Here is a 27,973-nt window from a genome sequence, read left to right as displayed (position 1 = left end):
ACATTACGTAACTTGTCTCACAGGTAGTAAGTAGCAAAACAGATCACAGAGCTAATAAGTAGTAGAACTAGAATTTAAATCTTGATTTATTTGTCCCCAATACTTGTGCTGGTTCTACAAAAATTTGAAATTACATACACTCTGAAGCAATGCATCTTATTCTCTATACTGTCTACTTACATGTACAAATCTAAAAGTCCATTCAGATTCATACATTCCTCATATTTATGAAGACGTAGTCAATTTCAGAGAAAATTTTTTTAAAAACACACAATAAAAAATAACAGGTTGATGTCCTTGGTCAAAATTCATTCTGCTTAGATAGTAGAAGTTAAATGGCATCTGAGAATTTATTTTCTAAAAGTTTTTGTCTTATTAAGAAAGATTGCTTCATTTTTATTTTAGGTACCTTCTCCCAAAGGCACAAATCTTCTGATATCAACACATTCCTGTCCTGCCAGTATAGTCACATATATATAAAAATTAAGTTATTAGAAAACTAACTAAATTTATTAAAATTGTTTAAACCATGGTCCATTATAAGCTTTCTAGCTAATAAGTAAAATAGCTGTGAAAAGTCAAAAGTATATTTCAACTGCTCAAGAATTATATGTTTAAACTATGTCCCAACCCTCAGTCTATCGATAGATAGATAGACAGAGAGACAGACAGAGAGATAGATAGATAATAGACAGGTTAATAGATAGTCCAAACAACTTAGAGTTCACATTTAATCATTTAATCTGCATTACACTGTATAGAGCAGAATTTCTCAATCCTGATTGGCCTCTAGAATCATCTAGAGAGCTTTTAACAGTTCCCACCTGGGACTGTACCCCAAACTAAATCAGAACGTCTAGGATGAGACCCATGCATTAGTATTTTCAAAAATGATTACAAAGTACAGCCAAGGTTGAGAACCACTGGCATTAAATGCTGTCACTCACTGCTCACTTTTGTCAGCTGGAGAAGGTAGCTGTAAAAACGGCATTAACATTAAAGGTCACTGACCCTCAATATAGAGACATATCGCTTTAAAGCCCCCAGAAAGTAATATAATTAACTATCTAAGAAGTTTATATGTAAATACCAAAAGAGTCACTCAGCCATGAATACATTCCATACTACGTTACAAAAAGATTCCAGTTATGTTCTATTTATCTCTTTCCTTGTGGGTAGGCACCCACAGTTGTAGTAGTTCTGGGATATAAACTGATTCTAAAGGCAAATCTTCAATTTTTGTTCCATTTAAGGACAAAGAGAATGTAATGAGATTTTGGATATTAGGTATTATTATCCACATTTTACAAACTAAGATTTATTCAAGACACGAAAAGGGCAAATTGAGACACAACGTGGAATGTTGGAAACAGTACTAGAGTAGGAGTCAAGAAAGTTAGGTTCCACTCATGGCTCTGACAATATTTAGCTTTTTGAGCTTGGACAAGTCTGTGGACTGCGCCTCAGTTTCCCTGGGTAAAGTAAAGGATTTGGACTAGAGAAAGAGTTCCAAAGAAATTTCAAAGAAAAACAAAAGTGGGGACTTACATATATTTGGAGACTTTTTATTGTACCAAATAAAACTATTGGAAAACAAAGAAACAAAGCACATACCATCTATTATCACCCTTAATTTCATAAAAAGAAATGGCATTTTAATTCCAAAGAAAGTAGAAAAAACTTAATCTTAGGGTTATTTATAAGTATAGCTTAATAATAAACTCATTATATTGTTGTCTAATGGGAATAGCTATCCACCCTCCCTCCAATCAGTGAATGAGAATCACAAGGACCTCTAGATGATGTTTCCAAGTTTAACATTCTCTGAAAGTGGAAGCGGGGCAGAGGAGGAACATTTAATACCTCTTAGTGTGGTGCTCTTTCAAGGGTTTCCCAAATTCCATCATTTAAGAACTACCGTCATAATTGTGCCATACCCAAGTACCCAACTATTATTTGCTTAAGGTTTTTATTTAAATTAACTTTTTTTTTTGCCTAAATACATTTATTTCAAAAGGAAACTTTATATCACTACCTCAAATAGAAAACTAAAATACTTGTCATAACCACAAAATAAAAGTTTTATTTCATTTTATTTTACTTAAATTCTAGCTAAACACTACTGCCTCCAAAGGCTCTGAGACTAAGATCCTCTCTCTCAGTCTCCTACAAAGCGAGATTAGCACATCCTAGAAAGGTATTAAAGACTAACACTAAACTGAGCCCTTAATGTAATCAGAGAGATCAAGAAAAAGATAGAAGAGATCTCTTTCCCTGGAGATTGCTTCAATGTCATGTAATGTCACACGCTGGCACCACCTGGTCACCTGTCCACTCGGCTCCATACCCTCCCGCCTCCGAAGAGGTAAGGCACGCTCCCACTTTCATTAACCCCAGAAAGAAGCAGAGACTTGGGTTTCCCTGAATTTTCAGTATCACTGGTTTGAGAGAGAGCTGGGGAGCAGAGTCTGAGAGTTAAGATAGAGAAGGGAGGGTCACCCAGATGGGGTTGGGGGAACTGAAGGATAGTAGTGCCTGACAAGCATTGAGATTCACCATCAGCTTCTGGCCTGCTGAATGAGATCTTTGCCATAAGGCCACATTTAGAAAACAGATAGCAAGTTGATTAATAATTACATACAGTTGTTTAGAGGATCTGGTTAGGTATCACCTCTTCTTATTTCTAGATCCACTCCAACTTTAACAAACAGTCTAGCATGATTAACTAACACGCAATTTCTAATCCACAATAAGAATTTAGATTTTTAGCTGTTAAGGCCCTCGCTATTCATGAATTACAGCAGCTTTACCTATTCTTGATAATTCAGAAACTTCATTATTAAAATGTTTGAAGTAGGCTATAGAGCATCTATCATTACTTAAAAAGTTAATTAGATTATATAAAAGAAATAATTAGATTTGCATTTTTATCTGGGTTTTAAACTTCCAAAGAAGATCACAACAGCCTGCCTGTGGGCAATTAAAAACAGCATACAGCAGAGAAAGAGAGAGAAGAGAGAGGGTCTGTTTTTCCAGGCTAATTCACGATTGAAGATAGAATTACAAAATATTTTAAGGGCTTGCTGAAGCTGGGGGCTAATCCTAGACTTCTAAGCTTTGTTTATAACCTTCATTTCATTGGAAGAGAGTATCAGATACATGCACAGTGCCAATAGAAGTATCAAATTACTTTCAATGGGTTTATTTGGTTCTGTTCAGAAGCTGTTGGAAGGAGGTCTGTTACCTGATCAATAACAGAAAAAAGGACTATTCGCTAGAGCCAAAACAGGAGCACTGTAATCACTTTTTGTTTATCAATGCTAAATACAATTAACAAAGAGATACAACATAAGGCAGAGCGACTAGTGACACTGAAAGGCTCCTGACTTTCCTCAGTCTTTCTGTTGGCTGCTCCAGCCATCTCGAAAAGACAATAAATGCAAGGTCCAGCTCTTAAAATTAGAGGTCAATTAGATATTTAATGATGAAGCATATCTGCAAATATATATCTACTATTATCATCCTAGCAAAAATTAATTAACCAGGTCATGCAGGCCATGACGGCTAATGTACTAAGTAATTATTTCTGATCTTATACAACTACTTCACATAAAAAGGTAGTTCTTATTCCGCTCAGCAGATGCTCGAAATGCCAGTAGTTAATCATATTGAAGGAAACAAAAGGCAAGGTTTATCTCCTTAAAAGGTGAGAGTATATCTCAAATTATTCTGTTTAATGGTTTAAGAACAATCACCTCCTTGCTTATAATATTAACATTTCTTCTGGTTATCAGACAGGAAGAAAGGAGAACACACATTTAATGACGCTCTACCATGTGACAAACACATAGTGCCACACAAAATAAAAGAATAGCACCCAGGAATATATTACAATCAAAACAGAAAATACTATATACAAAAAATACTCACATACTCTTAAGAATAGAGCGAAACTCCAGTGAAGAGACAAACATTTGGTTTTGTAAATAAGCAGCATGTATTACAGCATTTGAGAGAGAATGTTTTCAGATAAGACAGAGTATCTGCCAAGCAGCAGCAATGGCATTTAGGGCAGGCCTTCCACAGGTTGAGTTTGCCATCTAATGCATATATCAAATGATGAGGGGAGGGCAATGAATATCGTATATTAATCATAAAGATTAACAAAGAGCTAAGAATTTCAAGTTTCACAATTATACTCAAAAAGGTGTATATGTCTGACCTGACTAAATCATTGGCCCTGGCCCAGAAGGCCAAATGCCCAAATAAAATCTCCATCAGCCAGGCCATTCTTAAGAGACCACTGTTGCTCAGTCAGTGATGTGAGGAGAGGATACCGCTTCTATCTCACACAATACAAGCCACTTGACTAAGTCTAAAATTGGGGTCTGAAGAGACATGAATAATTGGATAACACTATTCATGTCTGGAAAAGTACATTTCTCACAGAGATATTTTAATGAGCTGAATTCTCTTGCAAAGATTAAAGTTCTAGCAACAAAATGCCATCATTAAATGCGTTCCTATTGACATGCTATTGAAGGCAGAGAATGCAGTATGTTGTGTCCGTGAAGAACATCTTCTCTAGATTTAAAAACCATGACATGGTCAAATGAGGTTAGATGAATAAATATATGGATGGATCAAGAAATCAGGATTTATAAAATATTTTCTGTTTTTCTTAGACTAGATATATTTAATAGTTGATTAAAATACTATAAATATGCTTTGATATATCTAACGGATTAAAAATGAATTTTGTTGAGCAGTCAACTCTCATAAATAAAATGCTTCAAAGGATTGGCTAAGATACCATAGTGCAATGGGCGGGAGAAGGAGAATGACATTCTGATGCCATTATCTGTTCTTTGGAATTACAGCATAAGACTCAACATTCCCAACTCCAAGGACCCATATTCCATGATCTATTAGTTTTGCTTTCCATAGACTTGATAAAAACTGTGCTATTTCTGTCCAGGAAATATCAAAAATGTCTAACTTTTTCTGGCCTCTATGTTGAGGAAATTACTTAAAATGTAACAAATTACAGGAATCACCATTTTCCCCAAAGCACAAACATAGGGATTTAAATTCACTAAGCAAACAGCCTCCTAAAAGATCTGCTAATATTAAATCATTTTAATAATCATCTAAAGTTATTAACCTGATTTTTTTTAAATGGTAAAAATGGACTCATCAAAAATATAAAAACATTAGTTCACAAAATCATTTATCTTACTTTTACAACATGGCTTACATGGTCTTAAACGTAACTCTTTAAAAATTTAGTTAGGATTTACCAAGGCAAAATTGTTAAAAATTGTATTCAAGGAAGAATTATATTCAAGAATTATGTATATATAATTATATATAAAAATTATATATAAATGAAATGATTTTTAACTGCACATATGTTTTGAATGATTGCAAATAAAACAAGCCTGAGGACTTTTACAGTACTATCATAATCATGCCTTTTCCTATCTCTAATGAAAAATCCTGCTTTACAACTTGTGCAAACCATTCAGATTTTCATTTCTTTCTATTATAATAGGCCCAGATGTGTTTGTGTGTGGTTGTTACAAGAGGTTAGACACTCTTCTCTTTCTTTCTATTACAGCTTGCAAATTCCAAAACAACAGCATTGATTCAGAAGGCGGCATTCTGAACCAGAAGTAAAAAACAATCTTGAATGTAACCACCTGATACTCACGATCCATAGCCAATCAGCATGGCTTAATCTTGCTGACCATGTTAGCTAATAGGTTCTAGGACTCAAGATATAAAAAGAAGAAAAAAGGTTAAACTTGCTCAAATTGTCTCTATATTCATTTGCTTTCAGAAGAGAAGTTAGGTTTGGTATTTATCATCTTATTTTGCTCTTTGTTCTGTTTTGTTTTCACAAGAATGGTTTTTCTGTGATAGAAAAATGCTAGAATCATCTCTTAAATCTCATATTTTGCTCAAAAATATATTAAAATTAGCTTAACAATAATCTCTCTCCTAAATTTGATCATGCCTACAGCTCGTCAAAAACCATATTTGAAAATACAGTTAACCCATTCCCCTTCCAAAAAAATAACTAAAAGTCTGAATATCAAATACCTGCTTTGTAACTGTCAGAGATGAATATGTTTTGTGTAAGGAGTAAGTGTTTTTCAGCATTTGAAAAATTCTTCGAATGGTCTCATACTGATAAGATAAATACTGACAAGATATGCAGTGAAGCAGTAGCTCAGGAAAGAATGAACTATAAATACAGGTTATTGCTTCCTCTCATTTTTAAAAATATGAATTCTTGTTACAAAGTATCCTATGTTTTTAAAACGAATGTAACTTTGACATTCTGATTCTCTCTATGATTTTATAATTTATACTGCTGAGATCAAGTGCTGATTAGCTTTAATTTTAAAAAATTTAAACAATGAGAAATATCCACACTTTAAAAGCAATTAAACTTCTACTAGAAAACTTGAAAAAAATATTTTCCTATCTTCTCAAATTGAACTGATGAATAATATTTTAAGATCATGTCCCATAGTTTCCTGAAAAAGACATCAATTTCATGTAGTCAAGTTATAACTAAAATCCTATGTAATCAATAAATACTAATAATATGTCATAAAAATACTCTGAACTGATTTGGTTGCTATTAATCTGAGCTCCTCAGTACCCTAGGCAAACATCAATTAAGACAGCCAGTTAATACCAACAACATTGGACTAAGAAGTGAAATATATTCTGACTAAAGAAGTAAATAATAAAGAGGTAGTAAAAACATTAATAGTAAGTGACTGATATGGGAACACGTCAGGGAACTTCTTCCATTCCTGCTTTACAAATAGGAGAAACAGAGAGAAGTAAATGATCAGGTTATTTAACACCTACTGAGTTCTTAGAGAGGGATCTAGAGAAAAATGTAGGAAGCCACAGGCTGAAAATCTTGACCTTAGCAGTAGGAGACATAGTCAAAATTCTAATAAGGTCAGAAGAAGGGAACACCTGGACAGGTATTTAATTAAAGATCTCAGCATGAGTCATAAAAGAGATATCAGGATGAGAAATGATTCCAAGATTTAATTGTAAAGATTGTCAAAAATGCCAGAGACATTCTATCTCTTCCATATTTGGGCTCTTTATTTTGAAAAATACAGACTTGAGTATGGAATATAGAGTTATAACAGACTTGAGTATGCAATATAGAGTTATAACTAATTAAACAACAACAACAACAACAACAACAACACTGGTTAAAACCTCCCGGTGAAGATAGCCGGACAACATGCCAAATTAGGTACAGCTGCTTCTTCAGGCACCAAATCGGTATTCTAAATGCAGTGACTACTACCTGGAGCATTAAGTATGATAAACAAAATAAAGCAAGGATCTAAGTTAAAATCACTGGCTTTCATCAACGAGGTAGAAGATTAGAGTAAGCTATGACTGTATGCAAATGATTTTAAAAATATACAGGAAGGTGTAATATTAACCTGAAAGAAAGGAATAATATAATTCAGAATATACTGCCCCAACTAGGCTGAATCACAGATCCTAGCGATTAGTAATATCCACAGCAACCAAGAGAAAACACAGACGCTGTCGTGGGTACATATAACTCTGGGATCAGTATTCCTGAGTATTAATCACCAGACAACCAGTTGCGTATTCTATGGCTTTCTACAAGTCACACACATATGTTCCTATTCAAAAGTGGAGACCACTTCCCTTACCTATCTCAATAGCTATTAGTTGAATTAACCACCCAGCATCTAAAGGAACGACAGAAATCATAATTCCTTCCCAGGCCGTTGTAATTACGATCTATATATTGTTACCCTGCCACAACAAAAAAAGGAATTTCTAAACTGTGTTGCAACTATTGAGGAACAAGTTTTCTTCCTTTCTAGACTATAAGCTCTTTGAGGACAGACAACTATCCATTAATCTTTATATTCCCCTCTGCACCTAGCAGAAATGCAGTTAGTATTTGTTAAAGAACAAATTAATTATTACCAACCTTTTCCCAGGTCATAATATCCTTCTCATAACTGGCCCCATCAGACAATCCTAACAAGCAAATAAACATAAGCTTCTCCCCATGATACTATCAGATGGTAAAAAACAAAGCAGAAAGTGGTTTGTGACAATGAAAATAGCATGTGCATGCTACCTTGGAAACCATTAGATTTGCACCAGGTTATGTTAGGCAAATGGCAGAAGGAAAACAATAAGGTTTATTCTGCTTACACATCACATCAGAAAAGAATGCTTAGACCACTACCTAGTCGATATTTCCTATGTCCACTTAGACAATTGTATACAACAGCCTTGAATAACAACCCTATTGGTGCAGTTTATAAGAGAGGATGCATTTGCTGCATTTTAAATTCCATTTTCAAGGAGGAAAGTATGTAAGTATAATCAGACGAGAGTAATAAAATACACTGACCTGGATCTGTTGCTGCAGGAGATTAATTTTGTGCTGCTGTTGCAGAAGTTGCTGCTGTTGTCTTGCAATCTATCAGAAATAAAGTTTCATTAAGTTAAAATGAAATGCTTACACCTTTGCCATTACCTCAGGTATCTCTCCTGGTATTACAAGAATGCTTTACTGCACTTCTATGTGAAAGAGTTCCTATAAAATGAGAGAGGCAAAATCAGAAACTTAGAGAAAAAGAAAAATTTCAAACAGGTGCCATCTCTCTGCTTACCCTTAAATCTTTATCTGTAGGTGAAAACTACCCCTTGTATTACATTTGTGAGTAGTTCATCTATATCTGCACTGGTCATCTGGAAAGACTGGGAATTTTGAAATTTGACCCTTGGAGAATAACGACAGGGAAACTCTGGCTACATTTTTCTAAAGAGCTTAATTTGGACATAAAAAGTAAAATCTGTAAGCAAAGACAGGAAAGAACTTTCTATTATAATATGGTCGACTTGGGTGAAACCTTTTCTGATGTAAAGATTTTCAGAACTGATAACACAAATATTGTCAAGGGAGTGCCAAAAAACACAGCAAAAAGTCAAAAATCTTTATCTTTTTTTGTTGATGTCATATGTGATGTACAAAGCATTTTTAAAAACAAATAAAATTTAATATTTATCCATTTATCCCTTTGAGGGTAATGTGTTAATTTTACAGTACAGGATCCACATACAAATTTTATATTTCCTTGCTTCATTCAACAATCAAATTCAACATCTTAACACGTCATCTGGTCTATAAAAAGAAATGTTAACCACTTAATGCAAGCCCTGTTGAGGACTGAATCTGCCCCTCAGGAGAGCAAACAGCTTCTTTAGGATAATTATGTTTACTATACAACATGAGTTAGGCATCAGGGTGCTTATTGCCTCAAAAGCGAGCTGCTATAGCTTGAAGCCCAGGGGGATGCCCCTTAGTGAGACTAAACTCACTGCCAACCTAGGAAGCCAGAGAGAAATGTGGCCAGAGAGCACTTAGAAGGACTTGGTTTAGGGGTGCCCTACAGGCAAGAGTTATGCTTTTTTCCTCCTATTTCTTCTATTTCCAAAACCCGATATTCTAGAATGGGCAATGTTAGAAGTAGAAATGAGTTTAGATCACCCCCAGCAGTATGCTTCCTGAGTCTTTTTGATGTTCTAGCCTAGAGCAGAGGGAAACACCTCAATAATATTTCATTCAGCAGAAGATGACAAAATAGCAATCTGCCCCCAAATGTTGCTTTATGGTTTCTGGTGATGACTGGCTCAGACTGGAAGTCATGATAAAGCTGCCCCTAAATAGGTTATAGTTTGAGAAATGAGACCACTCCTCAGCAAGGCTTTATAAGCAAAATGGAAATAGTATTTAATCAGGTTGGAAAAGCCTACTCTGTTTGTCACCATTCAAATCAGAAACGGACAACTCACTCTGCAACTCTAGGTATAGATGCTAGATCCTCTGAATATTTATTTCCTCTTAGCAAACCAGTGAAACACTACTAGGCATCTAATATTAATGGTCCCTCCTAAATGATAAAGTGCTGCATGGAAATGCATCCAAAACACCACAGTGCAATTACTATCATCCACTCTAGACGTATGGGTTTGACACAGTGAAGTATGGTACATAAGCACCATGTGGCTCAAATTCTGAATTTTATTTGCCAATCGGTTGAGCTACATGCTCGCTTCATTGAGCATGACAACCTAGTTTTAAGTGTCATTTAATTTTCATTTTGAAATATAATTACAAAGTGTTCACTGTAAGATATCACTCGTCTGCAAATGTGTCAAGATTAATTTGAGCTAGCTTATTCACAAGTGTCAATAGTTAATTACTGTGTCATCTCTGGATGGCTAAATGACATTCTAACTTCTGATTTTTTACAGTGTTCCTTTATGTTATTTTCCATTAGGGGCTGAGTCCATATTCCTACATGTGGGCAAATATTCCAGCATATAAAATACCAGACGTCACAACTCATTAAAATCAACAGAGCATATATTGCTCTATATACCCCTATAAAATACATTTAACTGAAAAGATAATTCCAGTAATAATGTCAGATTCCGAAAAACTGCACATTAATTTGGGTCTGTCTGATCTAAAGCATCAGAGACTACTCTATAGGATCATTGTTGTTAGATTAATGTACCCTTACAAGACAGGAAAAACATTTGGGAAACTAATCTATTTTTTAAAAGACATACATTTAAACTTGGATATTTTTTCTTCCTTCTCACTTCTAAATCAACGAAGTCAAATTCTTATAGGAGTCATGTGCTAATTTGTTTTTGATGATTTACCTATGCTATAAACAGAGTGACCATATAATTTATCATCCAAACCAGGACAACTTTTGCAAGTGGAAGGGGGGCAGTTTAATAACTACCCTGGAAAACAGGCATTAACCAGGGATATTCTGGGAAAACTGAGATGTATGGTCACCCTAGCTTCAAAGTCAGAGAAAATCAATGGACTAGTGAGCTGCAAGATCCTCAGAGTTTTTCTAGACCAGGACCCTCTCTTTCTGGATGAGAAGAGTAAGGCCTAGAGAGAAGAGACTTACTCCTGGTTAAGCTACCTTGCGAATATATGTGATGCCTATGTGACTAAATATCCCTGAGTAGTTAATCAAATCCAATGTTCTGGAACAATGTTATACCCACTTCCTATGATGCCTTTCTTTGTCCTCCACATATCCCCTCAGTATTCTTGAAGACCCTGGATTTGCAGAAGGCTTCTTTCTTTCCTTCTTCTTTTTTATTTCTTTTAAGGAACACTTATGACAAATAAACCCATCAATGTGATTACTCGCGGAGCTTGGCACATTCCACACCTCCAGCTTGTCAGCTCCTTTTGCAGGGCTCACCTGTTCTTGCTGTTGGCGAGCAAGGTCCATTTGCTGCCGTTGTTTCTCAATTTGTGAGGCTGCCAGTTTTTTCTGTTCATCATGCGCTGCCAGGAGCTGCTCCCGTAAACTGATCAGCTGGGTAATCATGGTAGAGAGCTGCCGTTCTTTTTCTGCCAGGCTCTCAGGTGTCCCTAAAATGGAAGCGAGAAGATATCTCACAAGTTTGAGAAAAGTCTGAATGAATTGGGGAAAGGTGGGGGAGGGACAGATTTAGAAAGGGACTACCCTAAAACACTTAAAGATCTCGGACAATAACTGGAGGTCATTGTGAGTGCAGGAACACTACAGAGCAGCAATGGAATCAACACTAAGTTTAGTCATCGCCCTTGCCAAGAAAAATTATTGCCGCCAATAAAATTCTCACACATTCTTCCCTCTTACTCTTTAAAACAAAAAAAAAAAAAAGCAGACCTACCTACTCCATTCTCTCCCTTTTACCACACTTCCCTTCCCCGACCAAATCTATCTGATCAAGCTAGGAAACCTACTACATTTAGTACCAGAGATTAGAAACTATGGGTTGTATTAATATTCTATAATCACCTGTATCCTCAGTGACCAGCACAGGATCTAAGACATAGTAGGTGCTTAATAAATGTTATTTGAGTAATTTTCTGCTCATTGCCCTCAGAAAATTTTTCTATTGTGCAAAGATCTGTCTCTGAAGCTCAGAAGTCAGGAGTCCCTCTCTTGGCCATGGAACTAGTTCTATAGAGAAAAAAAACCTGCCTTGCCTCAGGTAAGAAAGGATGGAATCTGATATTATTTTTCCTGTGAAAGGATCGAGCTAAAGTTCCCAAATTCATCCTTAAAGGCAACAATGTTGCTTGGGGGGCTCCTTCACCCCTTTGTCATTTGTCACTCTTCAAAAGGAAAAAACACATTTGAGGTTGAAAAGGTTATGCATAAGGATGTGCTGTTTAATGAATATGATGTCGCCGAACACTTATGGTATGCACTAATGGTGCTGAACGGTCTTTTTATGGGCAAATAGCACAGCTCTCCTAAGTAAAGGGTACAGAATCCTTTTGTGAATCTAAATTAGAGCATTTTACCACAGCATAAGATAAGAATTTCAACCCACTGTATTGAGCCACACAGGTTTCGTTATGAAGAAGGATGTATGATTTGAAAGCTTTTCAGAAAGATGCCACCAGCTGTCAAAGAGGACAAAGATGGCCGATTTTTGTGTGTAGAAGAAGAGACTTCTAATCTCCTTATGAAACCCCCCTCATTCCTGCTAAGAAAGCACCAGGACAATCTGAGAAACTAAAAATATTTTCATTAGGAGGGGCCCCATGGAGAAAGGGAGCCTTCAGAGGATGCTGGCTAGCACTTGCTAGTGTATGATTCCCATCAGGTAAGACTCGTGTCAGCAGACAAGCTACAACACTTAGGATTACTATGGGATTCTTAATGCCAATTCAAGTCCTTAAAAAATAAATAAATAAATTGTCAATATCCCATATCAATTCACTGAGCTGAAAGATGGCCTAAAATCAAAATTAAAAGAAAAATAAGACAGTGAGGTGATGTTAGAAAATGTATTCCACTGATAAGGGAACAAATACTGTGGCAAGGTCAGTGACCAGCTGTTCTTTCTAGCTACTGGAATTGATTTTTTTTAAATAAGCTTTTATTTCAGCAATAGGGATTTCAGCTTGGTAAAAGGAAGAACTTCTTGATCAAGAAATATTAAAATACAAAAGCAGTTCCCAGAGGGGATCATAAAATCCCTTTGAAAGCACAACAAGCTCAACTAATGTATATGTTAATATATACAGGAATGAGAAGATACAAAACAGGAAAAGTATGAAACTTATTTATTTACTCATTTCATTCATTTTTTAATTAAAAAAATATTTCCTGAATGGCAACTATGTGTCAGGGACTATATTAAGAACTAAGGATATCGATCCCACGGCAAGAAAAAGCAGAGTTCCCTACTCTCAGGCAATTTGTAGTCCAAAGTGGGGAGACACCTTAAGCAAGTAATCACACATATAAATGTAAACCACAACTAAATAAGAATTACAAACAAGACAAATATTTGGCGGGAGGTTTACCTAAGTTGGGGGGGCCCAAGTTTAGGGAAGGTATGCCTGAAAAAGTAACAAACTAACAGGAAGATGAACAGAGTTAACTAGGCAAAGAGTTGAAGGGGGTCAAGAAGCTTTTCAGAAGGAGAAAACAACACAAGGAAAGGCTCTGGGAGGGTGGTGGAGGGGGAGTTTCAGTGTATTCCGGAAATTGAAAGAAGGTAGTAAAACTTAAGCAAGGAAAATAGAGGGGAGTTGAGTACCAGATGGGGCTAGAGAGGTAGGAAAAGGTCACACCATTCAGCTCCTTATAGACTATGCTTGATGAACTTCATATTTTTCTAAGAATATTTCAAAATCACTAAGGTATTTTAAGCAAGGGATGATGTGGTCATTCTGGCTACAATGTGGAGAGAAGTTTGGAAAGTTATGAGAATAGATAAATGGAATATATGCACATTTTATTCCGTGTATTTTTTTGCAAAATTCTGATCTACCTATAATTTTCTTGTTATACCTACCTATATGGGGTGACTTAAGAGAAGGCTTATTGGATACTGGGAAAGTTACTGTACCATAATTCTTTGTTAATAAAGAAAAGCATTCATAGGAAATTTGGGGCAGGGACCAATATAAGAGTTGGATCTGGTATTTAGGTTCTCCAGGAAAGACTGGAAAATTTTCTCTTCTCCCAGGTTAAACAACGTCTTTTCAACAATCTTCAATATATTTCCCTTTCTCCTCTGCATAGCAAACAAGGAAGCTGACGACAACACATAAATTCTTAGCCTCTTCTGTTTAAGGTAAAGCCAATAGGTCTATAAATGCATTGGTGTTTCCAGTGCTAATAGACATGTTTAAGTATATCTGAATTTACAGAATGACAACATTTAACTGAATCTTTTTACAAATCAGCACGACGTTCAAACTGTTTAATTGTAAAAATTCAGTGACATCTAAATAAGTTTTTCATTGAACTTAAAAGATACATGTTCACGAAGAAAACAAGCCAGAGATCAGTATTTTTAAATTATGAATTTAGGCACTCATATAAGCCTGTTGCTATCTTTTCCTTAAATTTAAATTGGAGGAGCACATATATATTTTGAATAGATATGAGTGGCATAACAAATGCAGTTGGAGTGAAATGTAGGAGTATAACAAATCTAAAATTCCCCCTGAATGGAGAATTATATATATTTATATATATAGATATCTGTATGTATGGCCATTAGTCCTTTGGGAGTCAAATTAAGGAGAAATCAATTTACACCATACAATAGCTTATATTCTCTAAATGTGTAGGCTAAGTGGTGTGTCTGTGAGTGTGTACGGTCATTTTTCTGTTGTGTACCCATTGTATTTGTTCACATACAGTGGTTTAAACCCAGGTATTTAAAACCTGTGGTGCTGGATTTTTCTGTTTTAATTAACAGCAAATGTTTACACTGCTGGAATAAAAATAACATCAAGTCTGATACACACTACCAATCGACCTGCGAACACATATTATTTCATCTCAAAAACCACTAGTTTAATTGAAGATGAAACTTTGCCATGGGAAAGGAACTACTACTGCCAGGGGTGCTGAAAAAGTAGATAATTTACAGGACATAGTAGGGTAACCTAAATACTGGCAGGCTATTTTAAGGAAGGCAAAAGCCCATATAGAATGCTCTTATGAAGTAGCTTAATTCTATGTAGGAAATTTTCTCTTAAATTATGTTTTGAGGTTTGATAAAATCGACTTGGAAAAAAATAGATCAGACCCCGAGGATCTGCCCAGGTCAGCAGGGGTCATCAGTAGCTGCCTAACATCATCTGTTTCCCATCCTTCAGGCTATCTTAAAATAATTCTCTAAAAAGCCCTGCCAGAAAATAGTCTCCCCCACACAAAAACAGAGGTAGTTTCATAAACCAAAAAAAGGGAGCCAGCAAAAAAAGCTTCTGTACACAGCTTTTCGACAAGTCAGCGCGCCTGCTTTTATCCAACATCTCACACAGTGTGCGCCTGACACTCTCCGCTATGAACTGTACCTATTCTCCAACTCCAAAGACAGTGCAGCAGGTTTTTTTTCCATGGGGTCATCTTTACCCCCAAACCACATCTGTCTTGAGTTTCTCTCAGATTAGTCAGGTGGATCAGTGCTCCCCAGGGCCTGCTCCAGCTGAAGTATTTTAATTTGACTAAACACCTGATTTATTTTATCTCTCCGATGAGAAAGGCAGTTTGTCTTAATAGAGCCTGTCAGCCCACAGCCCCATTCACAGCAATTTACAGGCAGCCAGGGATGCTGGAAGAGAAGAGTGCCGTGATTCTGTATTTTATCCTCCTCCAGAAAGCACCTAAAAGCAGCTATTCACTGCTACTGCATGTGGCATTTTAGAACTGAATTAGCTTTTTATTCAAGTAACTACACTTGTTGTGAATAGCTTATCTGTAAAATTGCTACATTCACTACTGATTTTATTAACCTTTGGCTCTATCACAAAATGGTCTTCAGTTAGGAAAGACCTTTAAAATTGACACATTTTTTTCTTAGGGGCCTTTATTCCAGTGACTTCAGATTTACTGAGTCTGATCCATTGAATTCTTTACCAGTTGTACTTAAAATTTTGAGTCTCAATAGGAAGTCAATAGTGCATAAATAAGGAAACTCTTTTCAAATTGTAAATACAGCAGCAATTTCCCTCATCAAAAGTTTTCAAATACCATCTTTCACCATAACAGTTTCAACATCAGCCCTCTAGCCTTTTTTGGCCATAATCTGAAGAACTTGAAAAAAATGAACTAAAATAGACTATTTTTTTTAAACTTTACAAATTATAACTACCTGTCTATAGGTCCAAAGCCAACAGAGAATATTCAAAATTGATGAGAATTTAGGTAAAATCATAAGATACATAGGATAAATCCCTTCTTGATACAGAATGAAAAATTGAAAATCAGGTTTAAAATTTATTTAAAAGTTTTTTTCTTTTTTACATCAGCTCACAAAAGTTAGCACCACAACCTGCTAGTTAAGTTTGCCCATATGAAATATATATAACTACAATCAGTGGTGCTAGAAATAAGACTGGGTATTGGGAAGTCACTAAAGACTCCACATCTGGACAAGGCAGGCACCTAGCAAAGCATTTTACTAAATGAAGATTTGCCTCACCTCTTTTACAATAGTCCCATACCTAGGACTTTTACAATATAAAAATTTTAAACAGGTCACTCTTTTTACAGCTGTCCCCTGAAAGTGAATCACTGCTATGTGGTGATAACTAAGTTTCTCTAATGAGAAAACCCAGAAACTAGCACAGCAGTAGAGACAGAGACAGAGAGAGTTAGAATGAGGGAGAGAGAAAGGGTAGGAAAGAAGAGAGGGAAGGAGAGAGGGCACACACAGGGACAGCTAAATTAAATTTTGTGAATTTCTCTGCATGCTTTTTATCTCTTCATTTTTATGAAATTAAGGGTAATCGTGTTAAAACACGTTTACCAAGCCAAATAAAACTAATATCAACAAATGGCATTATCTAGAAACGTATCCTAGGGAATTTAAAATGAGACTTCTACCTAATCATTCTCCTTTTTGGATCATACACTACTTTAATCAACTTAATAGGACTGAACAATGAAATTACAAGAAGCTTGGCTAACTAAAAGTGTCTGTGTTTGGAACGATGGGGAGGGTGGCAGTGACACTGGAGTGGAGTTTTGATGGAGATAGACTTTTCCACATCAATCCTAGAAAGATTAAAGCACTTAACAGTAATTCCAAAGCAGCATCAATCAAGGAACTCAGCCAACAATCCAGAAAGATTTTAAATTAAGTTGAAAAGAAAAGCTCTTAAGAGTCAATTCCCTGGTCAGTTCTAACTTTTTTTAATGGAGATTGTTTGAGAAGAAAGCCAAAATACAATGCTAGTCATAAAAGAAAGCTGCATTTGATCTTTTCTGCCCACAGGTCACCTGGTTAAAGTGCCGCGGCTCACACTGCAGCCTCCTCACACATCAGATGGGCTGTGATGTCTGCACTTCACAAGCTCAGTCCATCATTTAGCATTGGCCTTTTTTGATATAGCCTTCTTTTAAATGTCACAAAATAGGGCAGCAAAAAGTCAACAAAAAATAAATAGGGTAAGCCGAAGAAACTAACAATCTATCAGAAGGTCCCCTGATAAAAGTTACTTTGTGGTGACTGCCTGAGAAAAGAACCCCTGTCCCAGCATACCAGCAGCTAATTTGAGTCCTGAATCCAACAGCAGTTTTAAAAGCTTTCACTTTAAAGGGCCCCAGTGCACCATAAAGATAAAGGATTTCAGTACAAAACGACCACAAAGACCTCTATTATCTTATCAGTCTTTGGTTACAACAGCTGAACCAATATGACTAAATTCTGAATGACTTTTTTCAAAACAGCAAAATACTGGAATTTCTTTGTTTTCTCATCAGTCAGCTATTGTCATTACCCCCATATGCTACTGTCCACTCCTTAGTAAATAAAAAGTTTAATAAATGCAGCAATTGTGCTCTGAGGAATCACTTAGGGACCACTACACGGGAAGTATGGCCCATGAATTGAGGTACAGGCTGGTTTTTCTCTTTACCAAATGTATGAGAATTTCCTTCTTAAAATGTAAACGACTCTCATTTAAAATGTCATTAAAATCTACTGTATATAGACAAGACAAGGATACCTAGGAACAACCTAAATTAAGATCAAACTCTCCTGTCTATTCCAGGCACAGTCACCTTTCCTTCAGCTTCCCCTCTTTCTAGCTTCTAAAGGAAGTCTATTCCTGGATCAGCTGAGATCTATTCATGTTGCAGATCCCAAAAGAACAAGAACAATCCATGGAAGTCTGCCATCTAAGTTCCTAACCTCACAGCTGGGCCTTCAGCCCACTGTGCTTTATTAGCCTATCCTTTTGGGATCCGGAAATGAAGGTATCCTGAAATATCTCTCCTTCAATATAAGACTTCAATATAAGTAATGTAAAGGCTGCCTTTATATTACTGTTCTCCATGGATGATAATTGGTCAGTGGCTACATCTCCATAATTCACACTCAAAAATAGTAATTTCTGGCCTATCAGAATCATGGAATTCTTTGGTTTTTGGGGAAAAAAATAAAATAAAATTATTTGTCTTAATATTTTCACCAAGTATTACAGGACTGGCTCTTTCTTTAGAAGCTCCATCAGACTTAGGATACAGGAAAGGAAGGATTAAGAAAAATAGACCTTATTTAACAAAGCATTGTCTTTAAAGATTTTATGTGTTATCTTATTTAACCCTCATTCTAAATGTTGCATTGCTATTTTCATTTCACAGATGAAAATCTAAACTATCAAGAAGTAAGGAAACTTGACCAAGTCAGAGCATTTGAATGGATTTGAATTGAGGTCTTTAGGTTCCTAATCCAAGGAAGTCTGGAGTCTAAGGGAGAAGTATCTTCCCTGGCCTCAGAATATGTAGTAGGGAATTTCTAAAAGTTAGGAGCAATGCTCTAAGGGACCTAGAATTTTAATGCCACATAAGGCTTAGAAATATACAACTTCTCAGTAAGACTTTGTTAACAAAATAAGAAATTTAAAAGCTTGGCTAGGCAATCAATCAGATAACCAAAGAGGTGAGTAAATTGAACTTTGACGTCTTACAGATATAAAAACAGATATTGACATTAAGTGATATGCCTGGAGTTACTCAAGAAACTAGCACCCAGCCTGGCAGTCAAGATCCTTGTTATGTTTATTCCCCAAACTCTCTCTCCTCAAAGAGCATATGGCCTCCTGGTTCTGAGCCCAAACACAAAGATTATGCAGACCACAGCATTCCCAAGCATTCCAGATTCAATATTTACAACACTCATGAAAGGCTGAGAAATATACTCAAATATTTGCACACATCAAGTGTGCTGCTGCCTCGAGGTGCTGTGTGCCTGCAGACTGACATGGTCAGGTGATAGCCAAGAGGAAGTTACCTGGAGAAATCTAGCAAGTGTGTCCAGCAAGGTTTGAGGAACATCCCAGATACAACTAAGGCTTAGGACAGTTGCCTGTACAAACACACCATATACCTTGCCCATTTCTAGGGTGGTGTATTTATAACTTGCCTAGTGTAAATCAGGGAATCCTTGCCCTAGCCCAATATGCCTCATTGTACAATAATAACTGCTTAAACTTACATAGCTATTGCTTTGTGCTAGGAAGACCTTTATATATATTAATTCATTTATTCCTCACAACAATCCTATGCGGCAGGTCATATTGTTATCCTCATTTTAAAGATGAGGAAATTGAGGCATAAAAAGGTCAAGCAATTTGCAAAGGCCTTAGCTAAGCTATTAAATCAAATATCTAAGATTCAAAATCAGGTAGTTTGGCCACAGATTCTGTCCTCTTAACCACTATGATAAATTGAGAATGGGACTCCTATTTTATTTTTTTTATTTTTATTTTTTTGTGTGTGAGAAAGATCAGCCCTGAGCTAATATCCGTGCCAATCTTCCTCCTTTTGCTGAGGAAGACCGGCTCTGAGCTAACATCCATTGCCAATCCTCCTCCTCTTTTTCCCCAAAGCCCCAGTAGATAGTTGTATGTCATAGTTGCACATCCTTCTAGTTGCTGTATGTGGGACGCGGCCTCAGCATGGCTGGAGAAGCGGTGCCTCGGTGCGCGCCTGGGATCCAAACCCGGGCCGCCAGTAGCAGAGTGCGTGCACTTAACCGCTAAGCCACGGGGCCGGCCCCGAGAATGGGACTCCTAAATGATTCACCTTCTCAAAACTACTTCACCCAGCAGACAAAGTAGCTGAAATTCTCCTTATTATCTGTTTTTTGAGGTTTGGGTTTTTTTTTTTTTTTTTTTTAATATAATGTACCCTAAGCTTCTTACTAAAATGAAAGTATTTACCTAGGGAAGTATCTATGATACTCTTTGTTCTTTAAGACAGCATAACCCATTAGCACAAAGCCCTACTGACCTTTCAGTCTAAATCACAAATATCTCCCATTGTCTGTAGTCATCTTTCATTCCTAATTTAATCTCTCTCTCATAGTCACTCTCTTTCTCTCCCTCTGATCTTATTTTCTCCAAATTCTAAACTCCTCATGCCAAGACCTCCTACCTGGATTCATATGTTTAACTCCACCAGACCTGTATGTAGGTCTGGACTCTCAAATATTGGAATTTTGGCTTTCCCCAGCAGACTGATTTTGCTGGTCCTCGGGCTTCTAGTGCCCTTTTTGGCTCCTCTACGAATCCCTGGTTCCAGGTCTGGCATCATGAAATGTATCCCTGCCCCCAGTTACTTGATCAGAAATCTAGATAGCCCAGTCCAGGCCACTATTTTTTTGTTTGTTTGTTTGTAGGTATCAGGACATCCCAGTGGGCCTGCCTGTTGCCAGTGCTAAGACTTTGCTGGGAAGGTGTGCTAAAAATTTTGAATTAAAACAAAACTGAACAACTAAGGGAGATTGTTTATTTGTGTTTTATATAATCATAAACAGTTCACAGTTTCCCAAACTACAGCACTGGGTATCCAACCAGTAACAGGCCCGTACATGTTCCACCCATGACAGACTCAGATTATGGGTCTGAAGAGGCAAAATGGAAACGGAAATTTCATATTGATTCTAAAATTGCTGTTTCTTTGATTGTTTGTTTATAGTTGAATACAGCCGGATAAATAGCATATTCTTTTCATTCTCAATTTTGATTTTAACAATGATTCTGGGTACAATAGGTGCTATCATCATTGTATTACGGAAACACATTATGTTCAGAAAGCTTTTTTGAAGGTTACCTAATGTTTCCCATGTAGAATTTATATTAACAGCACAAATATTAAGGAATGCCAAAGAAAAAAAGAAAGACAATTAAAGCCTTGGTTCAGAAGTGATCAAGGGTCCCCCATCACAGAATGATTTTGAACATGCTGAAGTAGAACATAAAAAAATATTTAAAAAACATTTCTAAGCCTTTTCTTTTAGAAATTAAGTTAAAAGTCAATGTATGTTTGTTCAGCCTATAAACAAAAATTAGGTTAGTCACAAATTGGAAGTCCTACTTCATACTGGGACAAATGCATAGAAAAGCATGATTCAAGGTTTTAAAAGAGTTAGGATCACTTGATACAATAATTGCAGGTTACAAATGAAATTTTGAAAGAAGTTTACAAAAATCACTTTCTAATGTAACTTTAAAATGTTCATGGTTTTACAATCGTCAGATGAATAAAAACAAGGATTTTTAATTAAATTTTTAACTCGAAGGCAAAAGCTAGATATGTGATCCAGAGGCAAGAAGTGAAAAATATATTAATATTTGAGCCTCACAGGGAGTAGAATGCCACAATCAATGTGGCAGTACTGAAAAATAAGCACAACAGTGCTAGACACCACCTTTTGAAGAGGCAAACGTCTGAAAAGGCAACAAGAAGATGATTGCAATGGTTGCATTTAAGGGCGAACTTAAAAAGATCTTTGCTCATAAAAGATGATTATAACATCAGTGGTCCCAAAGAATTGCAGAGGCAGTAGTCTCTGCAAACTCATAGATCTCAAGCACATCCTCCCTGCTGGACTCCCTTGGCTCCCCACCCAGGTGTTAAGCGTCTACTGTGAATTAGATAAGAATCTTAGTGCTACTCATAATTCTATAGAGAGAACTGGTGAGGAGGAAGAGCAAATGATAGGCGACAATGGGTACTTCCTACCTTCCTTTCAGCTCCTTAAGGGGAGGGTCTACATCACATGCATCTCTCTGACAAAGCACAGACATAACTACAGTGCCTACCATTTATTTTGTGCTCAGTAAAGTTAAAGTAAACTAATAACTAACTCTACAATCAGTAGTTCCCGGAATAGCTGGAGATAGGCAGCCATACCAATTTACAAACCAGATGGAATTGCTCTGAACTTCAGCAGTATTTGAGCCATATCTGAGTTGCTTCCAGTTTGGTAACCATTATAACTCACAACATAATGGCCATCCCCACTGCTGTGTAAGCAGGAGAAAATCAAATCCAATAAAAAGATAGAGATAAATAATAAAGTTTGAACAACTAAAGAAACGTAGATTCCGATTCAATAAACGTTTTTTTTTTTTTTTGCACATATAATGGTCCAAATACTTTCTATATGCTAGGATTAGTACTTAGCGTTTTTATTTGTTTCACCAAACTTGGGAAAATGAGGCTGAAGAAGGTTAAAAATATGTCCAAGGTAACATAGCTTGTAATCAATAGAGCCCATGATTCTAAGTCAGATGGTCTGATCCCCAAGCCCAGACTCTTTTCAGTAAAGCACAAATGTTCCTGGGGAAAAAAAATGACAACTGGTTTAAGACAGGGACTTAATACAGAGTCTTCATGAAGTCCTTCTGCATTTTTTAAAAGTTAAATACCTTGTTGGTAGACACAGTGGTATTAAAAGGCAAACATTTATATTTAGGACAATTATAATTTAATATTATTTAAGATCTTGTAAATAGTAAACAAAGTCTAATGGCTAAGGGGACTGAGTCTACACATACAAATTTGAAAACTCTCTACTCAGAAAATGTTATACCTAGAAATTCAATTTCAAAAAAATTTCAAACAGTTCTGCGAACAAAAACTACAATTTAGAAGGCAGAATCAACTAAAGGACTATACAAATTATATGGACTAAGCAATTATACAGGAAATATTTCAAAGGAATTTATGTTATTATATCAACCCTTTCTAACATCGCCTTCTTCCAGTAAAATTGAACTACATGCCAAGACACTATAATCAGAGAACAAGGTCTAATTCTTAATTGCCCAAAGAAATAACTGCCAAAGGGGTTAGAGCTGATTGGCCAACTCATTCTCCTGTCCTTATGCCACCAAAGCTTTTTTAGGAGAATATTTTTAAAAAGTATACTTTAGATGACAAAATCCATTCTTTGGTTGAATTTCAAAAGTTGGAAGAATGACCCTGATGTGTCACTATGGATTGATCCAGATCAGTGTCTCCCAACATTGTTAAATCTATGCCTTCTATCCAGCTTCTCACTCTATATTTTGTACATCACCACTAGCCAAGATTTTGTTCAGCTGATTCACTTTCTATAGTCTGTTTAAGAAAATAATAGATGTACTGAATAAGCTTTTACAAGCCACAAAGCAACTCATTTGAGATTTCTGCTCTACTTGACGAAAACAATTTTCATTAAGTTAAATGGGTATTTGCAGTTTGTTTCTTTTACACCTACAATATTAAAACAAAGTTGAAAAATTTTAAAGTGCTCATTGACTTTATTAAAACAATGCATTCTTACCACCTTATTGACACCTCTATATCATATCTCTTAATCTCTTTCAAAAATGTTGACAGGTTCCTTTCTGTCTAAAGATTTACTGTGCTGTGATTCTAGTGGTCCTCAATTATCATGCACAAATGACATATTTTATCTTGTTCTTTTCCATGACAAAGACAACTTACCTGAGCACCTTTTGGCAACAATAACAGATTAAATCTTCTGAGTTACTTGATTTGTCATCTGTCTTTTAATTTATTTCTATTAGGCTACTTCCCCAGCATTTAGAACAGTTCCAAACATATAGCAGGTCTTCAACAAATATTTGTTGAAAGGAATCCTATTATGTGAATTCATTCATATAATTCATCATCCAAATTAGGGCATTTCTTAAATGAAAGGAGGTGCTGTTAATTGGTACATCAAGAACACAGGTGTAAACCAGGACAATCCCAGGTAAGCCAGAACATATGAGTACCTGGCCATAACTTATTCTCACTTAATGTCAGTTTCTGACTAGGTGATGTTACATAAACAGAACCCTATAGTTGATAAATAAACTTCATAAAAATTCCATGATATGAATTTTATGTTGTTGGTAAGCCTGAAATATGGATGACACAATTCTATAGAATAATTAGGCTTAATTCATCACTATTGAAAACATGTAGAAACTCATAATCTATCTATCTATCTATAAAATAGACCCATTATCTAGAGTAAACCTAACAATGTAATCTTGGTTTCATGAAGCTTGTACAAACGCTCATGTGCCAAGTATTTTGAAGAGAAATGTTTAATTTAACACTCACAGAAATAGTCAATCCATTTTCCACGAAGCATAATTCCCAATTAAAGGGATATTAAGGTCATGCTTATTTTTCCCATTTTAGAAGAGACAAACTTACAATTTTACTTAATAGTTAACTAAACACACAAAAACGCTCATGTTAAAAAATGATGAGAATATTAAAATATCTAAATCTTACAGCATTATATCATTATGAATTTTAATTTCAATATTAAGTACATGTTTGTCTTTCATATGATGAAAATACAAACACATAAATCAATGAAAAACTTATATTTGCTTCTGAAGATTCTAAGGCCTTGGGTTATACATAACGAAGAAATAATGAAAATTATTGTAAAAGAAAGTCCTGTCTAGCATAAAAATAGTAAAACAAAAACTTTCCCACTTTATTTTAAGTAGAAAATTCAAACAAATTTTTGGAAATCTAGACAAGACTTACAATTCAAGAAAAGCCATAGAGTCAATGGCTTTTGAATAAATTCCATGGGAAAATTATTTCTCCCGGTTCTACAAGACATTAGAAAATCTACATGCCTACAATTATTCCAGAGAGTTTATGGTTAAGTGTCTAGGAAACTAACAGCAACGTTGTTTACCCACCTTTTCACTAATGTAGAAAAATAAATAATTCCCACATTATATTAATAGGAGCATGAAAGGAAACCACCTATACCTCCACAACTGAGCTACATTTGAGTCCTAAATTATATTTTCAAGCTTATACATAGGCAGTTCTAACAAGATATTACTAAGCATAGCTTAAAAAAAAGGGAATTGAAAGGTTCGAAATTAAATACATTTCCTACCCTAATTCCATAAATAAACGTATTTAATAAAGTATAGTTAACTACTAAAAACTACCTGTAATTAAAAACTGAAGAATCAAACCAAGTGAAGATAAAAAGGCACTGTGAAAATAAGCACACACCTAAGTACAAGAAAATCGATTAAAGGTGATTTGGGAAAAGGTGACTTCTGCCATTCCTGGAGCTTTTCAGGTACTGCTTTATAAGGATACGTGACTTATGTTGTAACCGTATTAGTTCATAGTAGTAAAAGCTACATCAAAGGCAGTAGAAATAGGTTTTTTTTTTTTAAAAAAAAAAGGAAACAAGTCTAAAATACTAAAGGGAGCATCAATTAAGAATTTTCAGGACTGCAGAGATCCAAAGGCAAGTGATTAAACCACTACAATCCAATATGACTAAATAGAGATTTGGTGTGAATTTGAACCAAATTCAGTTAAACACTAACGGTTAACATTTGTATAAAAATTTAGTTTTCCAACATCTTTCTTTAAGCAAAGAGTGGATTAGCCAACTCAGAGCAGAAAAAAGGAGACAGAGCAAAAGTAACTCAAGCGTACATATATCGGTCTTCCACGTGGCGAGGAGTTGAATGAAACAAATAAGACTCTCTCGAGAAGGTTCACAAGTCAGAGTTTCAGCCAATGTATTCTAGGTAATAAAATATACTTTGGATTCAGGCAAAACACTTCCAAGTTTTAATTACCATTGCAACAAACCAAAGAGGGGTGACTTCCTGGATTATCAGACATGGTTACATCCAAATATAAACACTTAAATCCATTCATGAGCTAAATATAAGCATCTGAGGTAGCTGCTATTTGGAATTATCTGTGCAACTGAGAGCACAGGTAATCAAGAGTTGACTATATATACTTTTTTATTCCCTCCCTTTGTTGAAATGAACTGAATAATCAATACCAGCTTAGACCACTTGGAAAGAGCCAAGAAGAGTTTTCTCTGGCAACCCAAGAAATATAAGGCAAAGAGATCATCAGCAAGGGTGAGATGATATTATTATTACTATCCTTCATTTCATTATCACTACAAAATGAAAACCACAGTAGAAATTCTACCAGCTTAGTAACTCTACCAAGATAAAAATATACAGTAAATAACTATTCAGTAATAGGCTACTCATTTTAACCTTCTTTCTGAGTTAGTAATTAAAAATCTGTCATTAAAATGGTCTTAGTAAGCCTAAAAGCTTATGTCAAAATGTGTTTATAAAGTTATTAAATATTTAGTTTCTATAGGTGAGGAGACATGAGTTATAACATCGTTTCAGCTAACTTGTACATGAAAATAAGCCAGATATAATAATAATCAAAACAATCAAAAAGGTACTAGAAAGTGCTTTCACATACATTAGGTTTTTTGAGCCTTAAAACCATCTTGTAAGGTAGCTTTTATTATCACCAATTTACAAGCCAGGAAAAGACAGAGAGGACACAAGATTTACCTAAAATCACACAGCCAGAACTGAAACCCTAACTTCAAACCTATTTCCATTTATACTTCAAAACAATCAATTCTTCTAGACTGATATTGTGAGAATAAATTTTCTTATCTTGAACTTTCACAGTTCTCATTAGCATCAAAGCAACAATGTGCTTATTTTTCCCAGCCCAAACTTCCAGACTGACCCCATACACTGGAGAATTGGAGAACTAGAAAAAGGGAGAGAGTGTGTGCGTGTATCTGGGATGTGTATGTGTATACAGCCCCACATGTATTTCCCAATTTGAACATAAAACAAACCATTATTACAAAGCACACTGCCTATCTGAGCTTCTTAAGGGAGAAAAGGAGCATTATGAAAGAAAGAAAAAAAATCTTAGATTTTTCCCCAATCAACCCAGTTTATCTGTTCCCCTTTATTTTCCATCACTGGTTCTATCACCATTAATCTACATTTGAAGGTCATTTTTAAAAAAATTTATCTTATCCATTAAAAAATAACTTGAAATGTCTTTTTCTAAGTATACTTATTTAAACAAACATAGACCCAGAAAATCAATGTTGTAAAGAATCAAAGAAATCATTCAGCTCCCAAGTTTTACAATTAGAAAGCTGAAAGCCAGAAGAAGAAAGTGACATGCCTGATGTCATACAGTTAATTAGCTAGTGGCAGAGTTAAGACTAGAACCTAGGAGTCCTGATCCTCAGTTCAGAACTCCTTCCACTGTAACATGCCACCTCTTAAAAAATCAAGTGAAATAATCTACTTTAAATCTCTTTCAGAAGAGGGTTGATTTGGGTAATCATTTTCCTCAATCCACTTAAGAGGCAACATTGATTCTTTACTTATTTTAGCATATCTTCAATTCCTCAAGTCTATCATGTAATCTAACAATAAATTGCCAGTCAAATGACAGAAGCAATCAATAGGAAAATATTTTAAGAAACACAACTTGTCCAGTGATACTAAGACTTTCACTCTGGAACCTCAGCATGTGAGTTTTCATATATGCTAGTTTAGGGAGATTGATCATAGTTTGATACTTTTTCAGAAATAGCAAATCAGGATTTTTATAGGGAAAATAGTTATATATGGACTTTGAAAGATTTCAGTGCCCACCATTGATCAAATTTAACAACTGGAATATCAAGGCCACAAAAATCTTTGCATTTCATTGGCCCACGTATTTGA

The 27,973-nt window shown here is 35.6% G+C and overlaps 1 protein-coding gene across 3 annotated transcripts in view; it reads right to left on the bottom strand.

Annotated features, from left to right (window-relative positions):
- SOX6 (SRY-box transcription factor 6) overlaps window positions 1-27,973 on the bottom strand; it is a 582,258-nt gene that overhangs the window by 185,254 nt on the left and 369,031 nt on the right. For all 3 annotated transcript variants that reach the window (XM_087433166.1, XM_087433167.1, XM_087433168.1), the window contains 2 exons: window positions 11,340-11,512; window positions 8,450-8,518 (listed from right to left, as the gene is read on the bottom strand). In XM_087433166.1, coding sequence (XP_087289292.1) covers window positions 8,450-8,518; window positions 11,340-11,512 — 242 coding nt within the window. The remainder of the gene's footprint in view (window positions 1-8,449; window positions 8,519-11,339; window positions 11,513-27,973) is intronic.

Source organism: Ceratotherium simum, chromosome 7, assembly GCF_057802395.1.
Source record: "Ceratotherium simum simum isolate JZ-2026a chromosome 7, ASM5780239v1, whole genome shotgun sequence".
NCBI lineage: Eukaryota > Metazoa > Chordata > Mammalia > Perissodactyla > Rhinocerotidae > Ceratotherium > Ceratotherium simum.
The sequence above is the reverse complement of the archived record's forward strand: the minus strand, read 5'-3'. Positions and strand labels throughout refer to the sequence as shown.